General features: G+C 39.4%; 1 protein-coding gene across 3 annotated transcripts in view; it reads left to right on the forward strand.

The window, feature by feature from the left end:
- The window catches only part of TMTC1 (transmembrane and tetratricopeptide repeat containing 1), a 309,190-nt gene that overhangs the window by 130,716 nt on the left and 156,765 nt on the right, over positions 1-21,709 (forward strand). For all 3 annotated transcript variants that reach the window (XM_021092123.1, XM_021092125.1, XM_021092124.1), the window contains exons 6-7: positions 8,142-8,223; positions 11,003-11,106. In XM_021092123.1, the coding sequence (XP_020947782.1) occupies positions 8,142-8,223; positions 11,003-11,106 (186 nt within the window). The remainder of the gene's footprint in view (positions 1-8,141; positions 8,224-11,002; positions 11,107-21,709) is intronic.

Below are 21,709 nucleotides of genomic sequence, written 5' to 3' on the forward strand. Positions count from 1 at the left end.
ACCTCATGGTTCCTAGTCGGATTCGTTAACCCCTGGGCCACGACGGGAACTCTTCCTCTCTGTTTCTAAATGTGATATCTCAGAAATGTCCAAATTAAGTTCTGTCCAGCATTTCCCCCTTTGGGCTTCTGGGCCCTTTGCTCTGTGTTATGGGCCTGAGTGTAGACCAGTGTCACACAGTGCTAACGCTCCTCATCTAGAAATCAGATTGAGTTGTCTCTGAGTGAAGTCTTTTACTGGCTGCTCACTGCCATGCCATCAGAACAAGGCCCAAAGCCTACAGTGGAATGGGAAGGCCTGTGGGGACGTGGCCCCTGCCTGCCTCTTTAGCCTCTCTGCCCACCCCTCTGCCACTATGAAATTCTGCAGCTGTACAACTGACTCTTTCTTCCTGCTTGTCAGCTCTCAATCCAAGGCCTCTGTATGTGCATGTTCTCTTTTTCTCCTCACTGGACTGATCCTCTTCTTCTTCAGGTGTCAGCTTTATTCTCCCTTTCTTGGGGCATCCTTCTCCCTCTCTCTTTCTCCTCCCCGTGCTGGTCATACTACGGTGCGGTGACACCCTCCCAGTCCTGCTTACCCTCTCCTTGTAGCCATCTCTTCTCACTTAGATTTCTGAATCAGCCCACCACATATGGATTTTGCATTTCAGTGTGTGGCAACCACTACATATATAAAATACCTTTTTTTTTTTCTTTATTTTTAAGGCCCCATCTGCACCATATGAAAGTTCCCAGATTAGGGGTTAAATCAGAGCTGCAGCCACAAGCCTACACCATAGCCACATCCAGAGCAACACTAGATCCAAGCTGCATCTGTGACCTACACAGCAGCTTGCAGTAGTGCCAGATTCTTAACCCACTGAATGAGATCAGGTTTCGAACCTGCATCCTAATGGACATTATGCCAGGTTCTTAACCTCTGAGTCACAACAGGAACTCCTAAGATACTTCTTAAGAGACCCCTCAAGAATTGCACACTGCCTCACCCCATTCATTTGCATGAAAAACTTTTATTATATGTTTTATTCTAGACCAGTACAAACTGATGAAGATATCAAAGATGATCCTTTATTATTTTGAATGAATTAGAAGTCATTGTGTTAACATGCAGAAATGCCATTTAATAAATTATCTGTGTTGAAAGTGTGCTGAATAAAACAGTTCTGTTTTACTTTGATGCTGTATAGAGTAGTGGATGCTTTGGCTTTGGTTTTGGGTCTCACCTCTGCCACTTGCCAGCTTTGAGATCCTGAGTGAGTACTTCCTTCAGCCTCATTTGCAAGATGGGGACAAGTATGGACTCCCAGGGCTGGTCCGAGGTTTAAATGAAATGAAAAAGGTAAAGCACTTGGCACAGTGACTGGCATATTTTAAATGCATAAAGTGTATCCTATTATTAATGCATTGAATGAGCTGGGGCTTTAGTTTTTATTTAGATATTTTATTAAATTTTATTTATTTATATTGTTTATTTAGTTATTTTTAATGAATGAACCCAGGGCCTTAGTAACAAGCAAGAATGATATCACCAAAACTGAATTTTTGCTTAACATGTAGAATAAAAATTGGTGCCTCTGCCTAAATTCATGAAGCCTAAACTCATTGACCTTTGGCACTAAAGGACCATGACCTTTTGCAAGTCAGATAACATTTCTGAGCTTTTTTTTTTTTCCCCCACCTGTAAAGCTACCTGAGCTGTTTTGATCCCTTCCAGTTCTAGCTATGATTTTAAGAATGGTTAAAAGAACTGAAACTAATATTCCCCTTTGCCTTCTCTGTCTTTATTTCCACTATTCTGTGTGTGATAATTTAAGTCAATATTTCTTTGTAAGTAACGTGCTGAGTGAAGAATTCGAAATTTCAAGAAGGCATTTTTATCACAGCCACAGGATGGGGTGTTGAAGTTCATTTAGGTTTCTAAAAGTGAACTTAGAAATTCATCATTGTCTTAAAATAATCACCACCTTCCCTCCAGAAACTGCATTTGAATATCAAAGGAGACATCAAAAGTAGTTGTGTTCCCCCATAAAAGGCCATTGGATATTAAGGTTTAGATGAGGAACTTTATGGGTTCCAGGAGAGTGCATCAAAGAGAGAAACCAAAGACACTTAGATTTCTTTTGTTGTTTTTGTACATCTTTTCATCTTTTCAAATGTGAGCTATGTCTTTGCTACTTTGGTCAACTGAGAGATCTTTTTTCTTTTTGTTTCAAAAAGAAGCAGGGTTTCTAAACTCCTGTTCTAAAAAGCTCTACATTCAAATTCTTTTTCCTTCTTTCTTTTCTTGGTCATAGTATGATTCTTTGTAAATCTTCTTTACAGCCTTGAAAGAGCAGGAGAAAAAATTAGTGTTGTGTGTTATAGAAAGAATTTTATGTACAGCTTTTTATAATTTATTGGTATGTTAAATAAAAATAACTGTAGCTGAGATGTTTGCTGTTGGAGCTGTTAGTAAGGCAAAAATTGTCAGATTTTTATAGATTCTGAGAAGGGCTGAAAAATGTAATATTTTCGTTTAAACCACCAGGACTCCTCCAACTTGCTGTCCACATTGCATGCTCTGTGTTCTTATTGTGTACCCAATTTAGCACTGGAGAGTAAAGAAAGCACAAAGAAAAGAGGCTGAGTAGAGGTAGATAAATATTTTTAAGATTTCTATTTGGTTCTGTAAGCATTTCTTGATCATTTTACTATATATATATCAGTTATTGGTTAACACAATAATTCTGTGTTAACAAAGTTCAGTGACTTAAAATAATAAGCATTCACTTAGCCCTCAAGATTATGGGTTGGGGAGTTCCTGTTATGGCTCAGTGGTTAATGAACCCAACCAGTATCCATGAGGATGTGGGTTTGATCCTTGGCCTCACTCAGTGGGGCCTTGAGCTGTGGTATAGGTCACAGATGCAGCTCAGATCCTGCATTGTTGTGTAGGCCAGGGGCTACAGCTCCAATTGGACCCCTAGCCTGGGAGTCTTGGGTGCAGCCCTAAAAAGACAGGAAAAAAAAAAAAAAAAAAAAAAAGATTATGGGCGGGTGACTTTGTTACCAAACACAGGTCTGGGTAACAGGGAAAGTTGCTTTAATCAGAAAGCCAGCAATCTGGGGAGAAGGTGGACTCATGTCCCAAAACCATCTCTGAAAATTCTGCTCTGCTATGAAAGTTTTTTAAGGGAAACAAGAGAAACAATCTCAGTTAATCATTGAGATAAGGGGTCAGAATCATCACTATCTCCCACTTTTTTACTCCTTGTGATCTTTTTTTAGGTGCTGTCTGGTTCACACATTTTGCTTATGTAATTAGAGAAGGGGTAGCTGGGGAAAAGCTCAGGTCATCTGTTACTTATTTTTCACATCTATTTCTTTGATCTAAGGAAAGAGCTGGCAGGTTAGGCAAAGTATTGTGTGATCAAAAGATTTGAAATATGTGCTTGGGCCAGAGGTTAGTTATAAAATATATCCTTGATAAGTGTGAAGACAAAAGGACCTCCTGAGGAGATCTCTTTCTTGCAAAGAGCTGCTTAAAAATTCAGGTGGCTGGTTGTCCTGGTCTCAGCTAAAGCCTCTAAATGAGATTTGAGGACTGAGTCGGTATGGAGGGTAACTTCAGGAAGAAGTACCATTTAGCTCTGAATATTTGAAAATGATCAACTAAAGAGGTGGATGTTAGTGTTAGAAAATTGGGGGTCAGAAAACTTGGAGTGTATGAAGCATAGGTTATGAAATTATTTTGGGAGTTCCCGTCGTGGCTCAGTGGTTAACAGATCGACTAGGAACCATGAGGTTGCGGGTTTGATTCCTGGCCTTGCTCAGTGGGTTAAGGACCCGGCATTGCTGTGAGCTGTGGTGTAGGTTGTAGACGCAGCTCAGATCCTGTGTTGCTATGGCTGTGGCGTAGACCGGCAACTACAGCTCTGATTAGACCCCTAGCCTGGGAACCTCCATATGCCATGGGTGCAGCCCTAGAAAGACAAAAAGACAAAAAAAGAAAGAAATTATTTTGGATAATCTTGATTTTTTTTCTTTTATTTGCCTAAAATCAGAACTTGTAAAAAATGCAGAATTTGGAAGTTCCCTTGTGGAGCAGTGGCTTTAAGGATCCTGTGCTACTGAAGCTTTGGCACAGGTCGAACCTACAGCACAGGTTCAATCCCTAGCCTGGGAACTTCCACAATGCCATGCATGGGTGCAGCCAAAAATAATTCAGAATTTGATAATACCAATACCCTAAGCTAATGTTAAAATATTTTTTCATGTGCAACAGCAAATTATCTGGGGTCTACTTAAAAGTTAGGTATCAACTAATATTTGCTTCACTCTAATCGCTTGGCATTCCTTTTTAACAAATTTAGTAGATTTGGGGTTCCTGCTGTGGCTTAGCCAGTTAAGAACCCGAGTAGTATCCATGAGGATGTGGGAAGATCCCTGGCCTCACTCAGTGGGTTAAGGATCTGGTGTTGCCACAAGCTCAGGTGTAGGTTGCAGGTGCGGCTTGTATCCTGCATTGCTGTGGCTGTGGTGTAGATCTGCAGCTGCAGCTCTGATTCAACCCCTAGCCCAGAACTTCCATATACCCCAGACATGGCCGTAAAAAGAAAAAAAAATTTAGGAGATTTTTTATTTTTCTTTAGTTGTTGTCTTTGATGTCATCAGTTGGTGAGGACATCCGAGGATCCTAATACTTTGGACCTGAAAGGGACCCTGAAACCATTTAGTCCAACTAAAATTGATACAGGAAGGAAGTGAAGCTCTTATAGATAGATTTGCACCAACTCATGTGACAGATGAGTTGGAATAGCAAAAACAACCCTGGACTCTTATTTCCTATTCTGATGGTTTCCTCAGTCATTTAATTTTGTTATTGGCATGTTCCCTGGCTTTGCAGGTTAAGCAATGGAGAATCTGAACTGAAGTTGAGAGCTGTCAGTGATGGCATTTGTGTAGTTCCTTGTGTTCATAAGGCACTCTCAACTTTGTTAGCTTGTGATTAAAATGAGTAGTTGAGACAATCTGATGTCCTGGTTAAATATTCTAGTTTTTCAGTGTCTTCCTCTATTAAAAAGTAATTATAATGATCTTCCTCATGGAATTGTTGTAAATTGTAAAGGAATTACTACATTTGAATCACTTAGATTTATGCCTGACAGATATTGTTTGCTCTTTTTTATTATTTTTGTTATTATTCATTGCTGTTTGGTTCTAATTCACAAACATCATGGAATAAAGGGGAAAATTTCACTGTCCAATTTTTTGTGGGAGGGGGAAGAGGAGGGGATGCAGAAAATTCAGCTCTTGAAGTTCTTCTTGTAGGAGCTGAGGAATCTCAGGCTCTAATCTAATTTTTACCAAAACAGGAGGCCATGCCTTTTTGGCTTATTTTCTCATTTAATTTTGGTTAACAACTAGAAACTAAAATCTTGAAAAGAGGTCATTTCAAACACTGTTCTCATTGCTTTGGGATGCCACATTTTAAAGAGGAAATTATTTGTAAATAGTAAAGTATTTAACTCATTACTTTAACTCATTAAGTTTTGAGGAAATAGAATTTCTCATGGAGGAAGAGTTTCTAAACAAAGCGACACTTTATGAATACATCTCTTTGCAAGAACCATCATAGTGAGCTTTCAGTGAAACAAAATATGAATTACCTAAGTTTAGCCTCTGAAACCCTATAGTTTGTTTTATAGAAAGGAAACCACTTCTAATTTTTCCACTGTGTTAAAATAAACAAGCCACAGAGGGAACCGGAGAAATGAAATTTCTAAAAGCAGACCAACCCAAGAAGGACTTTTTCATTCAGATGTGTTGCAACTCCAGCCCTTTTCCATCCCACACGGCCATTCCTTTTCTCTCTCTGCTGCCACTTACCCTACATCCTGTAAAGGAACAGCAGAAATAACCAGGGTTGGTCTTTGCTGAGTTGGCCTGAAAAAGGTAGTCCTAGTAGAGGCAGAGCTGAGAAAAGGCACTTGGCAGTGCTTCACCCTTTTTGGAATCACAGACCTGGCTGACACTGGAGATCAAAGCCAAGGATTTTGCCTCAGAGAAACACAGAGGCAGACAGACACAAAATCTCATGTAGAGTTTCAGGAAGTAATGGACTTCCTCAAGCCCATTTCAGAACAAAAGCGATGCACCTGCCATCATGAGAGCTGACTGTATCCCTCACTTTCCTCCTTGACAAGCTGTGTTTTGAGAGTTAGGAGAGATGAAAGCATTTAATGTAGTGCTTAGGGGTGGATCCAGTCCAGAGCTTGCTGAAAGTGGATTCTGCGTAGTATTTTTCGAGCTCACTTCATTTTCTCCTCTCATTAAATGCTTAAATGGTCAGATTTCTTTCACATCTGTGTATCACTTGAACAGCTGTCCATGAACCAGGAAGAAGAGAAGGGACGCCAGAAGGAGGGAACCTGCCTCTGACACTGTCTCCTCTTTCCAGTGCCAGTTGGATACTGCTAGCTGTTTCAAAACAGAGGGATCACTTATATTTTTTTAAGCAGCCATCAAGTTACAAGCTTCTTTGTGAGATACTAACCCGCTCAGGTCTTGGGAAAGGATTGCTCTCCTTATAGAACATCCTTGCTCTGTCAAGGGACCTCAAATGCAGATGTTAAGAGATTCTGGGGAAGTTTTCCTTTGAGGAAAAATTGGACTAAGAAAAGTAAGAGGAGTCCCCATTGTGGCTCAGTGGGTTAAGAACCTGACGTAGTGTCCATGAGGATGCAGGTTCAATCCCTGGCCTTGCTCAGTGGGTTAAAGGTCTAGCTTAGCTGCAAGCTGCAGCCTAGGTCACAGATGGGGCTTGGATCTGGTGTTGCTATCATTGTGGCTGTGGTGTAGGCCAGCAGCTGCAGCTCTGATTCAACCCCTAACCTGGGAACTTCCATATGCCACACGTGTGGCTCTAAAAAGAAAAAAAGTGAAAAAGGACAGGGGAAATAAGGATGAGTTAGGAAATGCTTGCTGGATTATGTGGTTTGCTTTAACTTTTTTAAATCCTATACTTTCTTTAAAATACGGAAATTTGCCTGTAGGTGAAAAGGACTTGGTTTAGGTTTTCCTAGAGATTGTGGACAGCCTTCTCTTGCTTCCCTTTCATTGTTTTTATTAAAACCAGCCAGTCACATGGCTTATATGTAGATATATACAGCTTTCACTTGTACACCTGAGTCAGCTATGGCAGATGCAGGGTCCACACAAGTTCCTCCCTTTCTAGAAGTGACATTCTTGCAATGTAGTTTCATTCAAAAGGTCATAGGCCGGTGGGGAAATTATCCATTGTATATGGGTGAGCTCTGGTACCCACACTGATGCTTGATAACTTGGTTACCTTAGATAAATTACTTAACTTCACACGACCGTAGCATCCTTTTTTAATGATTAAGACACTTGTGAGATCTTTTGTGCATGGAAGACCTTGTACCTCTCAGAGAACATTAGGTAGGCAAATGAACTCTTGCTTAAGATCATCCTTGTCAGGAGTTCCTATTGTGGTGCAGTGGAAACGAATCGGACTGGGAACCATGAGGTTTTGGGTTCGATCCCTGGCCTTGCTCAGTGGGTTAAGGATCCAGCGTTGCTGTGAGCTGTGGTGTAGCTCACAGCCGTGACTCAGATCTGGTGTTTCTGTGGCTGCGGTGTAGGCTGGCAGCTGTAGCTCCCATTAGACACTTAGCCTGGGAACCTCCATATGCTGAGGGTGCGACCCTAAAAAAAGCAAAAACAAACAAGAAAATTATCGTCCTTGCGACCAGTGTAATAACGTAGTTATTAGAATGCCCGGGTTATCTGGAATTAGATGGGATAGTCATATTGATAGCTAACTGTGCTAGGTTCAGTTCTATATATTATCACATTTATTCCTTACAACTTTCCTATGAAGCAGATGCTACTATTATCCCCTCTTTTGTAAGTGAGAAAAATGAGTGTGCAGAGATTAAAAACTCATTCGAGATCTTCCAGAGCATAAGTAGTGGAGCTGGAGGATTGAAATCTTCAAGGTCTGGCTCTCGAAGCCATGTTCTTAGCTATGACCCTTTCCAGCCTTCACTGGCACTAAAGGCTGTTTGCATGGAAAGAGAAATGTAGGTGTGGGGACTCTGGCTCTTACAGAACATGTTTTTTTCTTTCCCGTTTTAGGTACCTGACAGCAAGCAGCAGTAGAAATTTCCTGCTTACCATGAGGCCATTCTTAAAAAGAGCCATTCTGGTCATAAGTTATGTAAGTATATATATGCTTCTGAAATATCTGATAAGAAATATTTCACTGTAATGTGACTCAAACACATGATCCACATTGTTGAACAGAATTAGCAATAGATCCTAACATGATCTTAAGATCAAAGAGTTTACATGCCACACATGTTACAAAGCTTTGGAAGCTATCTATGTATGAAAGCATTCTAAGGATATGTGAACTCAGTGACACCCACAGAATTAACTGTAACATTTCATGAGTCCACTTCAGGGTGCTGGTCTCTGCAACACATACCTGGCTGTATCAGTTATCTATTGCTGCATTACTAACCACCCCAAAAGGTACTGGCTTAAAACAACCATATAGCCGCCATAAATGCTTTAGTTTGGGCAGCATCCAGCTGGCTAATTCTTCTCTTCATCATGATTTTTTTGCTGAGGTTGCTCAAGCAGGTTTGTGCAGCTCCCTGCTGGGCTAGGTCACCTCTTTGTGATAATTAGTCCTCTAGAGCCTCTCCCTGTGGCTGCCATCTCTGGAGGAAGGGACAGGACCTCTTGACAACATGACAGCTGGATTCTAAAAGGAAAAACCAAAAGTTGCAGGCCCTCACAAGGGTTGGGCCCAGAAATGACACAGTATTTCTTTTATCGTATTCTGTTAGTCAATGCAAGTCATAAGACCAGCTTTAAGGGGAGGAGCAGGTGACTCCATTCTTGATAGGAAGAGCAGAAGGCACATGCAAAGAGGGTAGGACTTCTCGGTGGCCATCTTTGGTGACTGTTACATTAATCATCCTCGTACACTGTTGGCTATTTCCATTGAAGGAGATTAGGAGACCAGGCTTTCACACTGTTGCTGTTTCTCATAAATTCCCTGTCCAGACGTATCATGAATTTTGATAGGAAACTTATGAAAACATTTTTGAATCGTAATGTTAACAGATAATGTGATTTTTTTTCCTTAGCACTAAATATTTTTGAATTGTAATATTAATAGTTAATGTGATTTTTTTTCTTGCATGTTTATGCAAGATGAATATGCAAAAACTGAATGAGGTGGTGAGCCTTGGACAACTCCAATGAAAGGGCCAGAAGATTTCTCAAAAGAATTCCCCAGTATCTTTGCATAAAATTAGGGAGATTCAACAGTTATTTCAGAAGTTATTTATTTTCGTAGAGTTGTTGGAAATGCAAGGAATTTGGCATTATTTCTTTGAAGCAGCCCCACACCTCCTGGTATAGGGCACTTAATTCCTTTAGGCAGTTCAGGAAGAGGTTAAAAAGCTTTTCCTGAGTCTCTTGGATCTTAATTGCCTTCAGGTCAAAACAGTCTACAAGTGGTATAAATATTCTCTTCCCTCCCAGTAGTTTAGGAAATTCATATTCTTTTAGGAAACTCTTCCAGTTACTTTTATAGTTAACATTTGCCACTATAATATGCTTAAGAATTTAAATTTAGTTTGTATACATGTTAATTAAGATGATTTTTAATTGCTGCCTGGGCTTTTTTTTTTTTTTTTTTTTTTTTTCTTTTTATAGCCGCACCTGTAGCATATGGAAGTTCCTTGGCTAAGGGTTGAATCTGAGCTGTAGCTGCTGGCCTACACCACAGTCACACTGACGCTGGATCCAAGCTCCATCTTCAAATACACAGCAGCTTGCGGCAATGCCAAATCCTTAACCTCCTGATCAAGCTCAGGGATTGAACCTGCATCCTCACAGACACTGTCGGGTTATTAACCCCCTGAGCCACAACAGAAACTCATGCCTGGGCATTATTTACTGCTGATATGCTTTTGGCTGACAAAATACATGCATTTCAGATTTTTGGATTTGGGGTCCCTTATATAAAAAGTATTCATGAAATAAGTCAGTGAATGTTATGGAAAAAGTCCAGCCTAAACTACTGCCCAATATTAATTCTTTAGTTTTATTCAGGCAGAGATTTCCCTCTGACTTTAACAGAAACAACGTGATTGGTCATATTGAAATGGGAATTACATCTCAAAAGTCTGTGTGGATGGATTCTTCTATAAACAAAACTCATCCCACAGAAGTGGCCCTGGCCTCTGGTTTTCTTACCCACCTTTGCAACAGAATAACACTATTCAGTGGAAAAATTCCATGGAATGACACAAAAGATGTTCCTTGGTGTTGCTGAAATAACCCTTCAGGAAGGGTCTGCTTTAGAGCATTCAAGGGCTGGAGCATCTCCAAAGTGTTTATTCAGGCCACGAAGTATCATCTATTTTACTTTAAGGTCACTTTCATGAGGCTGTGTGAGTGGAATCATTAAGAAATGGGGCATTGGGAGTTCCTTTGTGGTGCAGCAGGTTAAGAATCCGGTGTTATCACTGCAGTGGCTCAGGTCGTTGCTATGGTGTGGGTTCAGTCCCCGGCCTGGGAACTTTCAACTTCTGGATCTTGCAATTTACTAACTGTGGGCTTCTGGGCAGATTACCTCTAAACTTCGGCTTCCTCATCTACCTCTAGGGTAGGGAGGCCTCAGGTGGGTGGAAAGCTTTTAGTGGATAACTGTGGGTAACAGCTAGGAAGGGCTTGAAACTGACAGCTGTATTAAGATTTGATTTGCTTGCCTCCTCCTCACACCTTCCTTGTTCACGCTTCCCTCTACTCAACTATTTCCATCTTTCCTACAATGTTAAGATTTTATAGAAATGTTCACCAGAAAAAAATACATTTAGAACAAAATATTTGTACAGCATCTGAAAGTATCCTCCAGAAAGGGGAGGCTCATCCCCAGCAATCAATGATTTTCTTACCAAACCTGTTCTTCTCTGAAGGTAATTGTTGTTCTGTACTTCCGCCTGTGGATAATGGGAGGATCTATGCCCCTCTTCTCAGAGCAGGATAATCCGGCTTCATTTTCGCCTTACATTCTTACAAGGTCAGTAGAAGTTTTTTTTTTTTTTTTTTTTTTTTTGCTGCTTTACTTGATATTTATCAGATTGTTTAAAATAATCTTAAATGATATATTGGCTTTGCATTTTAACGAAACGAAGGTTGTGTTCTCTTCAGGGTATGTGGAGAAAAGAAACACCTGTTTAGATATTTGGCAACAATTTTCAACAATTGGTGCTGTTATGTCAGTATTATTAGTAGTATTCTCATATTGCCATGTTTGCTTACTCAACAAGCATCTATCGTAGCACTTATCTGTAATATCTATTGAGTGGCCCGTATGTCACATGTTATAGGACAATGCACTGACAGGTGTGTAGAGGTTGATTAGATATCACAACTCTTTGTAAGATTAAAATCAGCGGAGGGGGTTCAGTGACGCAGTGGATTAAGAATCCAATTGCAGTGGCTCGGTTGCCCAGGAGTCATGGGTTTAATCCCCTGATGGGCACAGTGGGTTAAAGGATTCAGCGTGGCTGCAGCTGCAGCTCAGATTCAGTCCCTGGGCTGGGAACTTCCATATTCTGTGGGTGCAGCCATTAAAAAAAAAAAAAAAAAATCAGTGGTAAAGTTGAAAATGACTAAGTCAGTTACATCGTATTTGTCCTTAAGAGATGCAGAGATTGTGGATCAAGAAGTGATGTCAACCAGTAGCTCTTGTTCATTGAGATGGCTTTTAATTCCTTATCTATTCAATTTGCTGTGATGGTGTACTTCTGAGGCTTTCAGATATAATTGTATTGGACAATTTTCATAATTTTTTTCAGGGTGTATTATTGCTACAATGTTTATGTGTTAAGGTGGGCTGTTCTTAAATTTTCATGGTTTTATATTATATACTTTTTAATATCTTACATCATTATTGTGATAGTAACCTTCACTTTTCTGTGTTTGCAAAGTCATAATAAATTGTAAGCCTCAACCTAGAGCACATTTATAGTTTTGGCTTACTTATATTTCTTAGGGATGAGAGATTGTTGGAGTTTGATTTTATAAGCCAGACAATGATCTTTACTTTAATTCACTTATTTACCTTATATTTTTAATGGATAAATTCTTGGCATTATATGTTCTTCTTTTCTGTGCTTAATGTTTTCTTCCTTTTTAAAGACTATTTCCCATTGAAAAACAATACCTTCCAATTGGACCCATTTTTGTAATAACTATTATGTCACAATTGGTTTTAGTACTTGTAACATATTTGTATTTAAAAACCTTGAATATGCCTTCAGAAATCATATGGTATACAGCCTCTAGTTTTGGCTTATCCCATTGAGGTAGTCTGGAGCCTTAAAATCTATGTCTTATATTTTTCAAAATGTTGTTTAATTAGTCTGTTAATTAAGTTTAACATCACTAGCCCAGCTTTTTGTTAATATTGCAATCTACCTGTCCTTTTCAGGTTTCTCTCACTAGCTTTCGAATATCCAGGGCTCCCTGTCTGGATATTTTTAGCTCATTGATAAATTGTTTCAGGTTCTGTAGGTCCTTTCATGGCTATTTTCTTCCTTTTAGAGAAAAACCAACTTTGCTAGATCTTATTCTTGCTAATGGCTCCTTTTCCTTTAGCCTTCAGTTGGTTTCCCACTAAGCTTTCTTGTCTCCTAAATTTGAGTGTTCATTCTTATCTTTATAGTTAGATGCAGCCTGTTTCCTGAGCTTACCAGTCTCTGAAAGCCAAGCTGCAGAGTCAAAGGAGATACCAGATGAAAACAAGAACAGATTTGTTTTCAACTCACCAACCAATCATTTCATCCATATAGCTCTGTCATCGGCAAACCCACCTGGCTCCACAGTCCTTGGTGTCAGGACAAGGTGCCTTTGGTCTCTGGCTCACTGCCCTCCTGTCTGTACGATCTTCGCTGCCAGGGGGGTAAAGTTCATTTTTATTCCTGCTAGTGGCCAAAAAATTTATTTGGTGGAACCTCTGGCAAAATTAGAACCTTGGGCCAGTCATTTGCCAGGATCTGCCTTTCATGTCCAAGGCATTTATATTCTTTTTCTGCTGGACCTCTTACACGTTTCATCCAGGACTTTCTGTTTGCAAATCCATCAGCGTGACTATTCTCAGGCAATTCGGCCAATTTAAAGTGATAGAGCAGAATATCCTAACACCTTTATATTCTTCCTCTTAAAAATCAAACAACAAATACATCTTTCCATTCTTGTGTTTCATACTTACAATACGTAGATACCCTGGGACATTTCAGTGACAGTTGCTCTAAATGGCTATTCGTATTCCTCTAAGATAGCTGCATTATAATTGGCTTTTTGGAGCATCTGGAAAATTGTCTTTAATTCCTTTCCTGGGTAACATTTCTGCTCTGCTTGTGCAATTGTTTGACCTCTGGTACAATGATGATTCTTAACCTGGATTGCATTAGTCTGTTTCCATTCTGTTGGTTTGTTTTTTTGTTTTTTTGTTTTTTTTCCTTTTTCATCAGCTGTGCAATTTAGCTATGATGTGTTTGGCACTGTAAGTCTGTCTTTACCAATCACAGGTTTGTCATTCAGCTTTGTCCATCTGTCTCATTAATGCTTCACCTCTTTTACGGGATTTATAAACTGAACAACTTCCATAGCGTCTTTGCATCTGTCTTGTAAGAATATCCTTCTTTTCCTGTGATGATTGCTGTCGTTATTAATTACTTGTTGTTTTAAAAACATCCTAAGAGCTTTTCAGAGTTGCTCAGTCTACTCTGTTTTTTACTGTGTTTACAAATGACTAGAGTTCTGAGATTCCTTTTCTTTTAGATGATCTATTTACATGCATTTAGCGAAGAGGAAATTCTTGCCATTTCCTGCTTAACAAAACTGAGATGCAAAATCATTGTGATGTGCTTATGTGAAACTTCGTTAAGAAAAATTAACCAGGGAGTTCCTTTGTTGTGCAGCATGTTAAGGACCTGAGGCTGTCACTGCTGTGGCTCAGGTCACTGCTGTGGTGCAGGTTTGATCCCTGGCCCATGAACTTCCACATGCCATGGGCATGTGGCCAAAAAAAAAAAAGAAAAGAAGAAAAATTGTCTAACACGTGGAAATAAGACAAAAGATGACCATGACATTCACTGTAATGTATTGTCTAACAAACCTAGAGGAATGTTGATGACTCATTATTTACTGTATTTTACAACTCTGTCAACTTAGAATTTTACCTGCAGAAATCTGAGAGGTGTCATTATTTATTTTTTTTCTAATAGAAAATAAAACTTCAAATGTTAGTTTTATTGTCTTGCAGGACAGTGAACAAGTCTGTGTCTAATTTGCCAATTTCTTTCCTTTTTATTTTTCATAAACTGAAAACCCTAATTTTTCAAATTTATGTATATCAGAACACATATATTTATATATTATCCGTTTATATCTGTATTTAACAACAGCTTTGAGATATAATTTACATGCCATACTATTCATCTATTTATAGTATACAATTCAGTGGCCCTTAATAGACCCACAGTGTTGCACAACCATCATAACAATCAAATTTATAACATCTCCCCCAAAGGAAACCTCATATTCATTAGCAGCCACTCCCCATTTCACCCCAGCCCCCAGCCCAGGGCAACTATTGATCTACTTTTTAATCTCTACGGTATTACTTATTCTGGACATGTTATATCAGTGGAATCATATGATATATGATCTTTTGTGACTGGCTTCTTTTACTTGGAAAAATGTGTTTAAGAGTCACTGTGTTGTAGCATACATATATCAATATGTATTTCTTTTTTATCCTGCAGTAGAATGCTCTTGTAGAGATACATCATTTTCATTTTACTGTCTCTTGATGGACATTTGGTTTGTTTCTACTTTTGGCTATTATGTACAGTGCTGCTATGAACATTCATGTGCAAGTTTTTGTTTAAATGTATGTTTTCATTTCTCTTGTATATGTATCTCTTGTATCAAGGAGTGGAATTGCCAGGTCATTTGTGTTAACTTTAGATTTAACTTTTTGAGGAATCTCCAGACTGTTTATCAAAGCAGTTTCACCATTTACATTTTTGCCAGCAGTGTGACGATTCCATTTCCTCCACATCCTCATCAGCACTTGTCTTTTTGATGATCTTTCTGTTGTGTTGTTGTTTCAATTATAGCCATACAAGTGGTGTGCAATAGCATCTCACTGTGTTTTTGTTTGTTTGTTTGTTTTGCTTTTTAGGGCCATACCCACGGCATACGAAGCTTCCCAGGCTAGGGGTCTAATTGGAGCTACAGCTGCCAGCCTACACCACAGCCACAGCAACACCAGATCCCAGCTGCATCTGCGACCTCCACCACAGCTCACAGCAATGCAGATCTTTAACCCACTGAGCAAGGCTGGGAATCATACCCACAACCGCATGGTTCCTAGTCAGATCTGTTTCCGCTGCACCATGACAGGAACTCCTCACTGTGGTGCTGATTTGCATTTCCCAAGGACTAATGATGTTGAACACCTTTTCATGTGCGTATTAGACATTTCTACATCATCTTTGGAGAAATGTCTCTTCAGAGCCATTGTCCAGTTTTTAATTGGGTTATCTTTTTATTATTAAGTTGTAATCATTCTTTATGTATTCTAATATGATATTTATATATTCTAGATATATGATTTATAAACTTTTTTTTTAACCTTTCTGAAGATTGTTGTTTCATCTTCTTGGTGGTATCCTTTGAGGCACAAAGTTTTCAATTTCGATGAAATCCAATATACTTGTTTTTCATTGTTATTACTTATGCTTTTGGTATTATATCTAAGAAGATTTTGCCCAACTCAGATTACTCTTTTAAGCTGGCTTTGTCAAGTATCTGATTCCCTTATTAATAAGTTACACAAACTGTTAGTCTTCAGTGTGTATTTGTACAAGGATTATGTTTTTAATATTTTTTAAATTGTCCTTTCATGCAGTTAATGTTAACAGCAGTTTGAAGGACATTTAGAATTTGGTTTCTTATTCTTGACCGTTAAGCATGTCCAATCAACAAGGGTAGATCCATATAGAATGGGGGGGCATTATTATTCAGAATACACTGGCATCAAGCTCTTAACCTCTTTGACCTTTCCATTTACCCCAAACACTCAGATTGTATTAACTGTCAGTAATTCTATGTGACTGTTCAATAATTTTTCCAGTCTGTAATTGAGATTATGTGGAGGGGAGTTCCCATCGTGGCTCAGTGGTTAACAAATCCGACTAGGAACCATGAGGTTGCTGGTTCGATCCCTGGCCTTGCTCAGTGGGTTAAGGATCTGGCATTGCCGTGAGCTGTGGTGTGGGTCGCAGATGCGGCTCGGATCCTGCGTTGCTGTGGCTCTGACGTAGGCCCACAGCAACAGCTCTGATTTGATCCTTGACCGAGGAACCTCCATATGCTGTGGGTGCAGCCCTAGAAAAGATTAAAAAAAAAAAAAAGAGATTGTGTGGATCAGCTGAATGGCATGACATTAAAGTGTACATGTTTCTGCTTTGACTTGAGAAGAAAAGTGTCAGTAGATGTTGAAGAATAAAGGAAATACTGTATTTTGATTGCACAACTTTTGACAAGCAAGTTTAAGAAAATTTTGCCCTATGTCCAAATCCTTCCACCCTACATGGAATTTCTATAGAAACAAAAATTAGCAGGGGATTTTTTTGTTTGTCTTTTTAGGGCCGCACCTGTGGCATATGGAAGTTCCCAGGCTAGTGGTCTAATTGGAGCTGCACCTGTTGGCCTATGCCACAGTCAGAGCAACGCAGGGTGTGAGCTGCATCTGTGACCTACACCATAGCTCACAGCAATGCCAGATCCTTTAACCTATTGTGCAAGGCTAGGGCTCACACCTGTATCCTCATGGATACTAGTCAGGTACATTTCTGCTGAGCCACAACAGGAACTGTGCTAGAAGTTTTCATCAGAGGTAAAAGGGAATGACTGGAGACAAAAACTCTCTACTAGAAGAAAGAGAAAAAAACCAAAACAAAATGAACCAGGTTAGCCGTTCAGGAAATTTGAAATTGGAAAAATTTAAAAATGGATTTGAGAGTAGAAATGGGCTAGAGCTAAGGATTGCAGGTGGCTTTGGAGTAGGAATCCCAACTCAAAGTCAAAACCACAAACAAGTGAGTGTGGGGAGAGACAGAGTGGGGCTAAGGACCAGAGTAATTATCTAGATCTTTGCTGTCCTCTATAGGAGCCACAAGCCACATAAGGCTACTGGCTAATCTGGATTGAGATGCACTTGTAAGTTATAAAGAAAGTACACACAGGATTTCCAAGACAAAATTCTGTAAGAATAGAAGAATGCAAGCTATCTCATTGATCATTGTATATTGATTATCCTATTAATCATATATAGGTTGAAATATATTTGAGTATATTCATTGAAACAAAATATATTAAATTAAATCACCATGTTTCATTTTCTTCTTCTTAATGTAGCTAATTAAAAAAACTAAAATTATGCATGCTTGTGTTATATTTCTGTTGGATAGCACCGGCCTAGAATAAGCACTAGAGTTCTTGGCTCGGCTCTAGGAGAAGGAAGAACTGGTGGGCTGGTGAAGAGTTGCTGGACAGGGGAGCAGCACAGTGTACTCTGCAGCTTTTCTCTGCCTCAGGTTTGGGTGGTTTCTTCTAAACTGCCCACTTGTGTCTAACTCAAGCTGATTCTGAGTGGTTGGAGGATTTTCATTGTGATGACTTAGTTCCATCTGAAAAAAAAAATCCTAAATTACCACCCCAAGTTATGCCCTCACTGAAGCCATCCTGGGCTTTATGATTTTACTACAGCCAGCTTGCCAAATCTGCATGTGTCTCAAACACACTTGTCACTCATGTTAAAATATTAGTGCTGGAGTCCAGTGTATAAAGATTTTGTTTCTGGGGTTTTGGTAGAACTTGCATTTGAGAGGTGTTAGGATAGGTTTCTGTGCAGCTTGTTCTGTCATAGAATTGTCATCTACCCCAGGAGTTATTTATCTGTTTTTATGTATCTCTTTAGAAATATGATACTTTGGGAGTTCCTTGGTGGTACAGAAAGTTAAGGATCCAGCATTGTCACTGCTGTGGCTAGGATTGCTGCTGTGGTGTAGGTTCAGTCCCTGGCCTGGGAGCTTCCATATGCCATGAGCACAGCCAAAAAGAAAAAAGAAAAATTCAGTCTTGATATTCAAACTTGTAAATCTTGAATTAAACATAACAAAAGCCTGAGTTAAGTATGGCTTCCACAAAGCACTGGAGCCTGCAGGAGAGATAACATTACGTTTCCACTAAGGCCCCTGCCTGCTGCCTAGTAATTGGTTTTCTGTCTTAACCAGATTTGAAGGGGGCAGAACATAAGGCAGTATGTATTTGATGGTAGAAGTATTGCCTTTCTAATATTGAATATGGTTGTCTTTCAAATCCGAGAAAGAGATAGAATAGGATTTTCAGTGAACATAAGGCCCCCTATCAGCATCATGTTTTTTCATGAGGTGTGATCCTGGTTAAGCAGGTAGAATATTATTTGCTTAAGTGGGTAGATCTGTTTCAGCTGTTCAGTTATACAGGCAAAAGCTTACTTTATAGGAAGGCATCAAGATATGAAATAATAAGATGAAGCTAGAACTCAGCATCCACCTTTTTTAAAATTAAAATATAGTTGATTTATAATGTTTCTTCAATTTCTGTTCTACAACAAAGTGACCCAGTCCTCCTTGTAAAGAAGCTTATTTTTCTGACTTCCCATTTTCAGTTGATTGTTTCAAAGAGGTCCAAAACCTTAGGTATTAATAGTTACAGCTTAGGGCACTGTGTCTTAACTAATGTTTGAGGCCTTGAAGCCCTTTACACAGGAGCTGAGTCAAAATAAACTCTGAGGGCATTGAATGAAAAATTAACTTACTCTGAAAAACAAACAAAAACACTGTGCTTAAAGATAGCTGGGCCCAAATCACTGTTCTGTTCTGTGTTAGGAGGGCCTCCATACATGAAACTGAAGTTGTTCTGACTTTTAAAGCAGCAGTCACCCAACTAGAGTGAATATCAGTTACCCAGAGAAGCATGGTAGAAATAAGATTTTCTGGTTCAGGTTGCAGAAATTCTGATTGAAGAGGCCCCAAGGTTGGGTGCAATACTCTGTCTTTGACTAGCAACCTGATTGTTTTGGGGAGGAAAATGGGCAGCATTACCCTTTTTGAAACCTTCAGGTGTGAACTGTGTCCTCTGTAGCTGAGGAACTCTTTACAAGGTGGGTGTTGACCCCATCATATATGCTGTATTATGTTCTTAGAAAAATAGCTTAGGGATCAAAGAGATTGTCAAGGTCATTTGACACTCGATTGTAGTAATTCCCCCTAGAAAAGGAAGGGAAGAAATACAGGAAGAGGAAAGAGGAAGAAATCAGAAGACGGAGACCATGAAGATAGCAAATCCTGCCTGTGGATCAGGGAGCAGAATTGGAAAATGTGGGTCTGGCTCATTTATGGATGCCTTACTGCCTGAAGAAAATATATAATCCTTTAAATGTACTTATTATGTTTCTATTACAATATTAAATCTGTGAGATGGTGATGAAAATTAGAGAGACAGTTCTTTTATTTTTTGCTAACAATGGACCATAAAGGCAAAAATTGCTTTTCACAATGAATAAAATGCCAAATCCAAGCTTTTTATTTGAGCCTTCTATTTCTTGCTGTGTGATGCTCTAATAAACATTTCCATCAGTGCAGTCATCTGTTTATTGTGCTATAGAGGAGGTTTCATACTGGCTTTAAGCTTGTCAGCTCTGCTTCAACTAGAAGTTTGTTTTTTTGTTTGTTTGTCTTTTTGCCTTTTCTAGGGCTGCTTCTCGCAGCATATGGAGGTTCCCAGGCTAGGGGTCGAATCGGAGCCGTAGCCGCCGGCCTATGCCAGAGCCACAGCCATGCAGGATCCGAGCTGCATCTGCAACCTACACCACAGCTCACGGCAACACCGGATCCTTAACACCGGATCCTGGCAAGGCCAGGATCAAACCTACAACCTCATGGTTCCTAGTTGGATTCGTTAACCACTGCGCCACAACGGGAACTCCTGTTTGTTTGTTTGTTTTAACAAAAGCTCAAGTTTATCCAGATTGCACTGTTTAAGGAATTAAGTCAGAATCTCAAGCAGGGGTTTCTCCATGAGATACCAATATTTGACCCATCGTATTTCCTTTCACGTCTCTACATTAATAAAGGAGTACTAACAAATGGAACATTGTAAATCAACTGCATTTCAATTTTCATTGGAGGCTGTATGATGCCGTGGAGAATTATACGTGCAGCCAAAAAAACCCTGTCCTGTGTGCAAGGTTTCCTTCGGTCCTCCTGAAGGACATTGAATAAGTCTGCCTCCCTAAGGCTGTTTCCCTTGCTGCAAGAATGAGGCAAACACCCACTTCATAGAGACTGAGTTGGGGTCAGATCATCTTTATATGCAAAGACTTTGTAAGATAGAAAGTGCTGTACATGTTGAAGTACATCGATGTGGTTCATTACTAGGCCACCAGGATTCTGTGTGGGACCTGTAACCCCACACCTCATGCATAGTGAGCAGTCGGTCTATTTGTTCAATGGAAATGACACACGTGCTCTATGAGAAGAAAGTATTGGTTTGAAGTAAAGATATTAAATACTTTATAGACTGAGACACAATCTAGGTAAGAAATGAACCCAGTGTATATTTCACAGAAGGCATTATTTCCTTTTTTATGGATAAATGGGTAAGAAATTTGTCGCTGACATTCTTTCATGTTAAAATCCTGTATTTTCTGCTTGGAGAAAACAGTCTGTTAATAAGATAGCTATGTCACTGGTGCATTGAAAAGATCAAAGAGACTTAATGATATTTCAGATTTACCTTACAGTTTATCCATGGTAACAAGAGTTCTCATTTCAGCTGTATGCATTGCAATTTAAATGCAAAATTAAAAAAGTAAGTCTAACAGAGCTTCCTAATGATGCTGTGTGACAAATGAGGGGAGTAAGTGCCTGTACTCAGACACCCCTCATTGCTGGATGATGTCCTAGGAGCCAGCATTTCATGAGGTGCTGAGGGGGTTACACAAGGGCAGGGCCTTCAGTTCTGTGTCCTTCACCTCCAAGCCTAGACAACTGGAAACCCAGCACCTATCTTTTATGGGACTAGCAAAATATATAGCTGCTTCAGCCTAAAATAGAGATATCAAATTCAAATATTTGCATATTTTAGGCATTATTTTAAATCAGGTTAATTTCTCTTTTAAAGTTCTTATTATGGGGTAGTTGATTTACAGTGTTAAAGTTCTTATTATGGGGTAGTTGATTTACAGTGTTATGCCAATTTCTGCTGTACAGCAAAGTGACCAGGCATAGACATGTATACATTCTTTGTCTTATTTTATCTTCCATCATGTTCTAACCCAAGAGATTGGATATAGTTCCTCGTGCTGTACAGTAGGACCTCATTGCTTATCCATTCAAAATGCAATAGTTTGCATCTGCTTCTCCCAAATTCCCAGGTTAATTTCTTAAAGCCCATTTCTTTCAAGAACTGGTTGCTGAGGAAATTACTATCAACAAGATTTAGCCCTGACCCAGAAGGAGATTCTCTTTTATTAGGAAGGCCGGCATGTTACCTGACAG

This window comes from Sus scrofa, chromosome 5 (assembly GCF_000003025.6).
Source record: "Sus scrofa isolate TJ Tabasco breed Duroc chromosome 5, Sscrofa11.1, whole genome shotgun sequence".
Classification (NCBI taxonomy): domain Eukaryota; kingdom Metazoa; phylum Chordata; class Mammalia; order Artiodactyla; family Suidae; genus Sus; species Sus scrofa.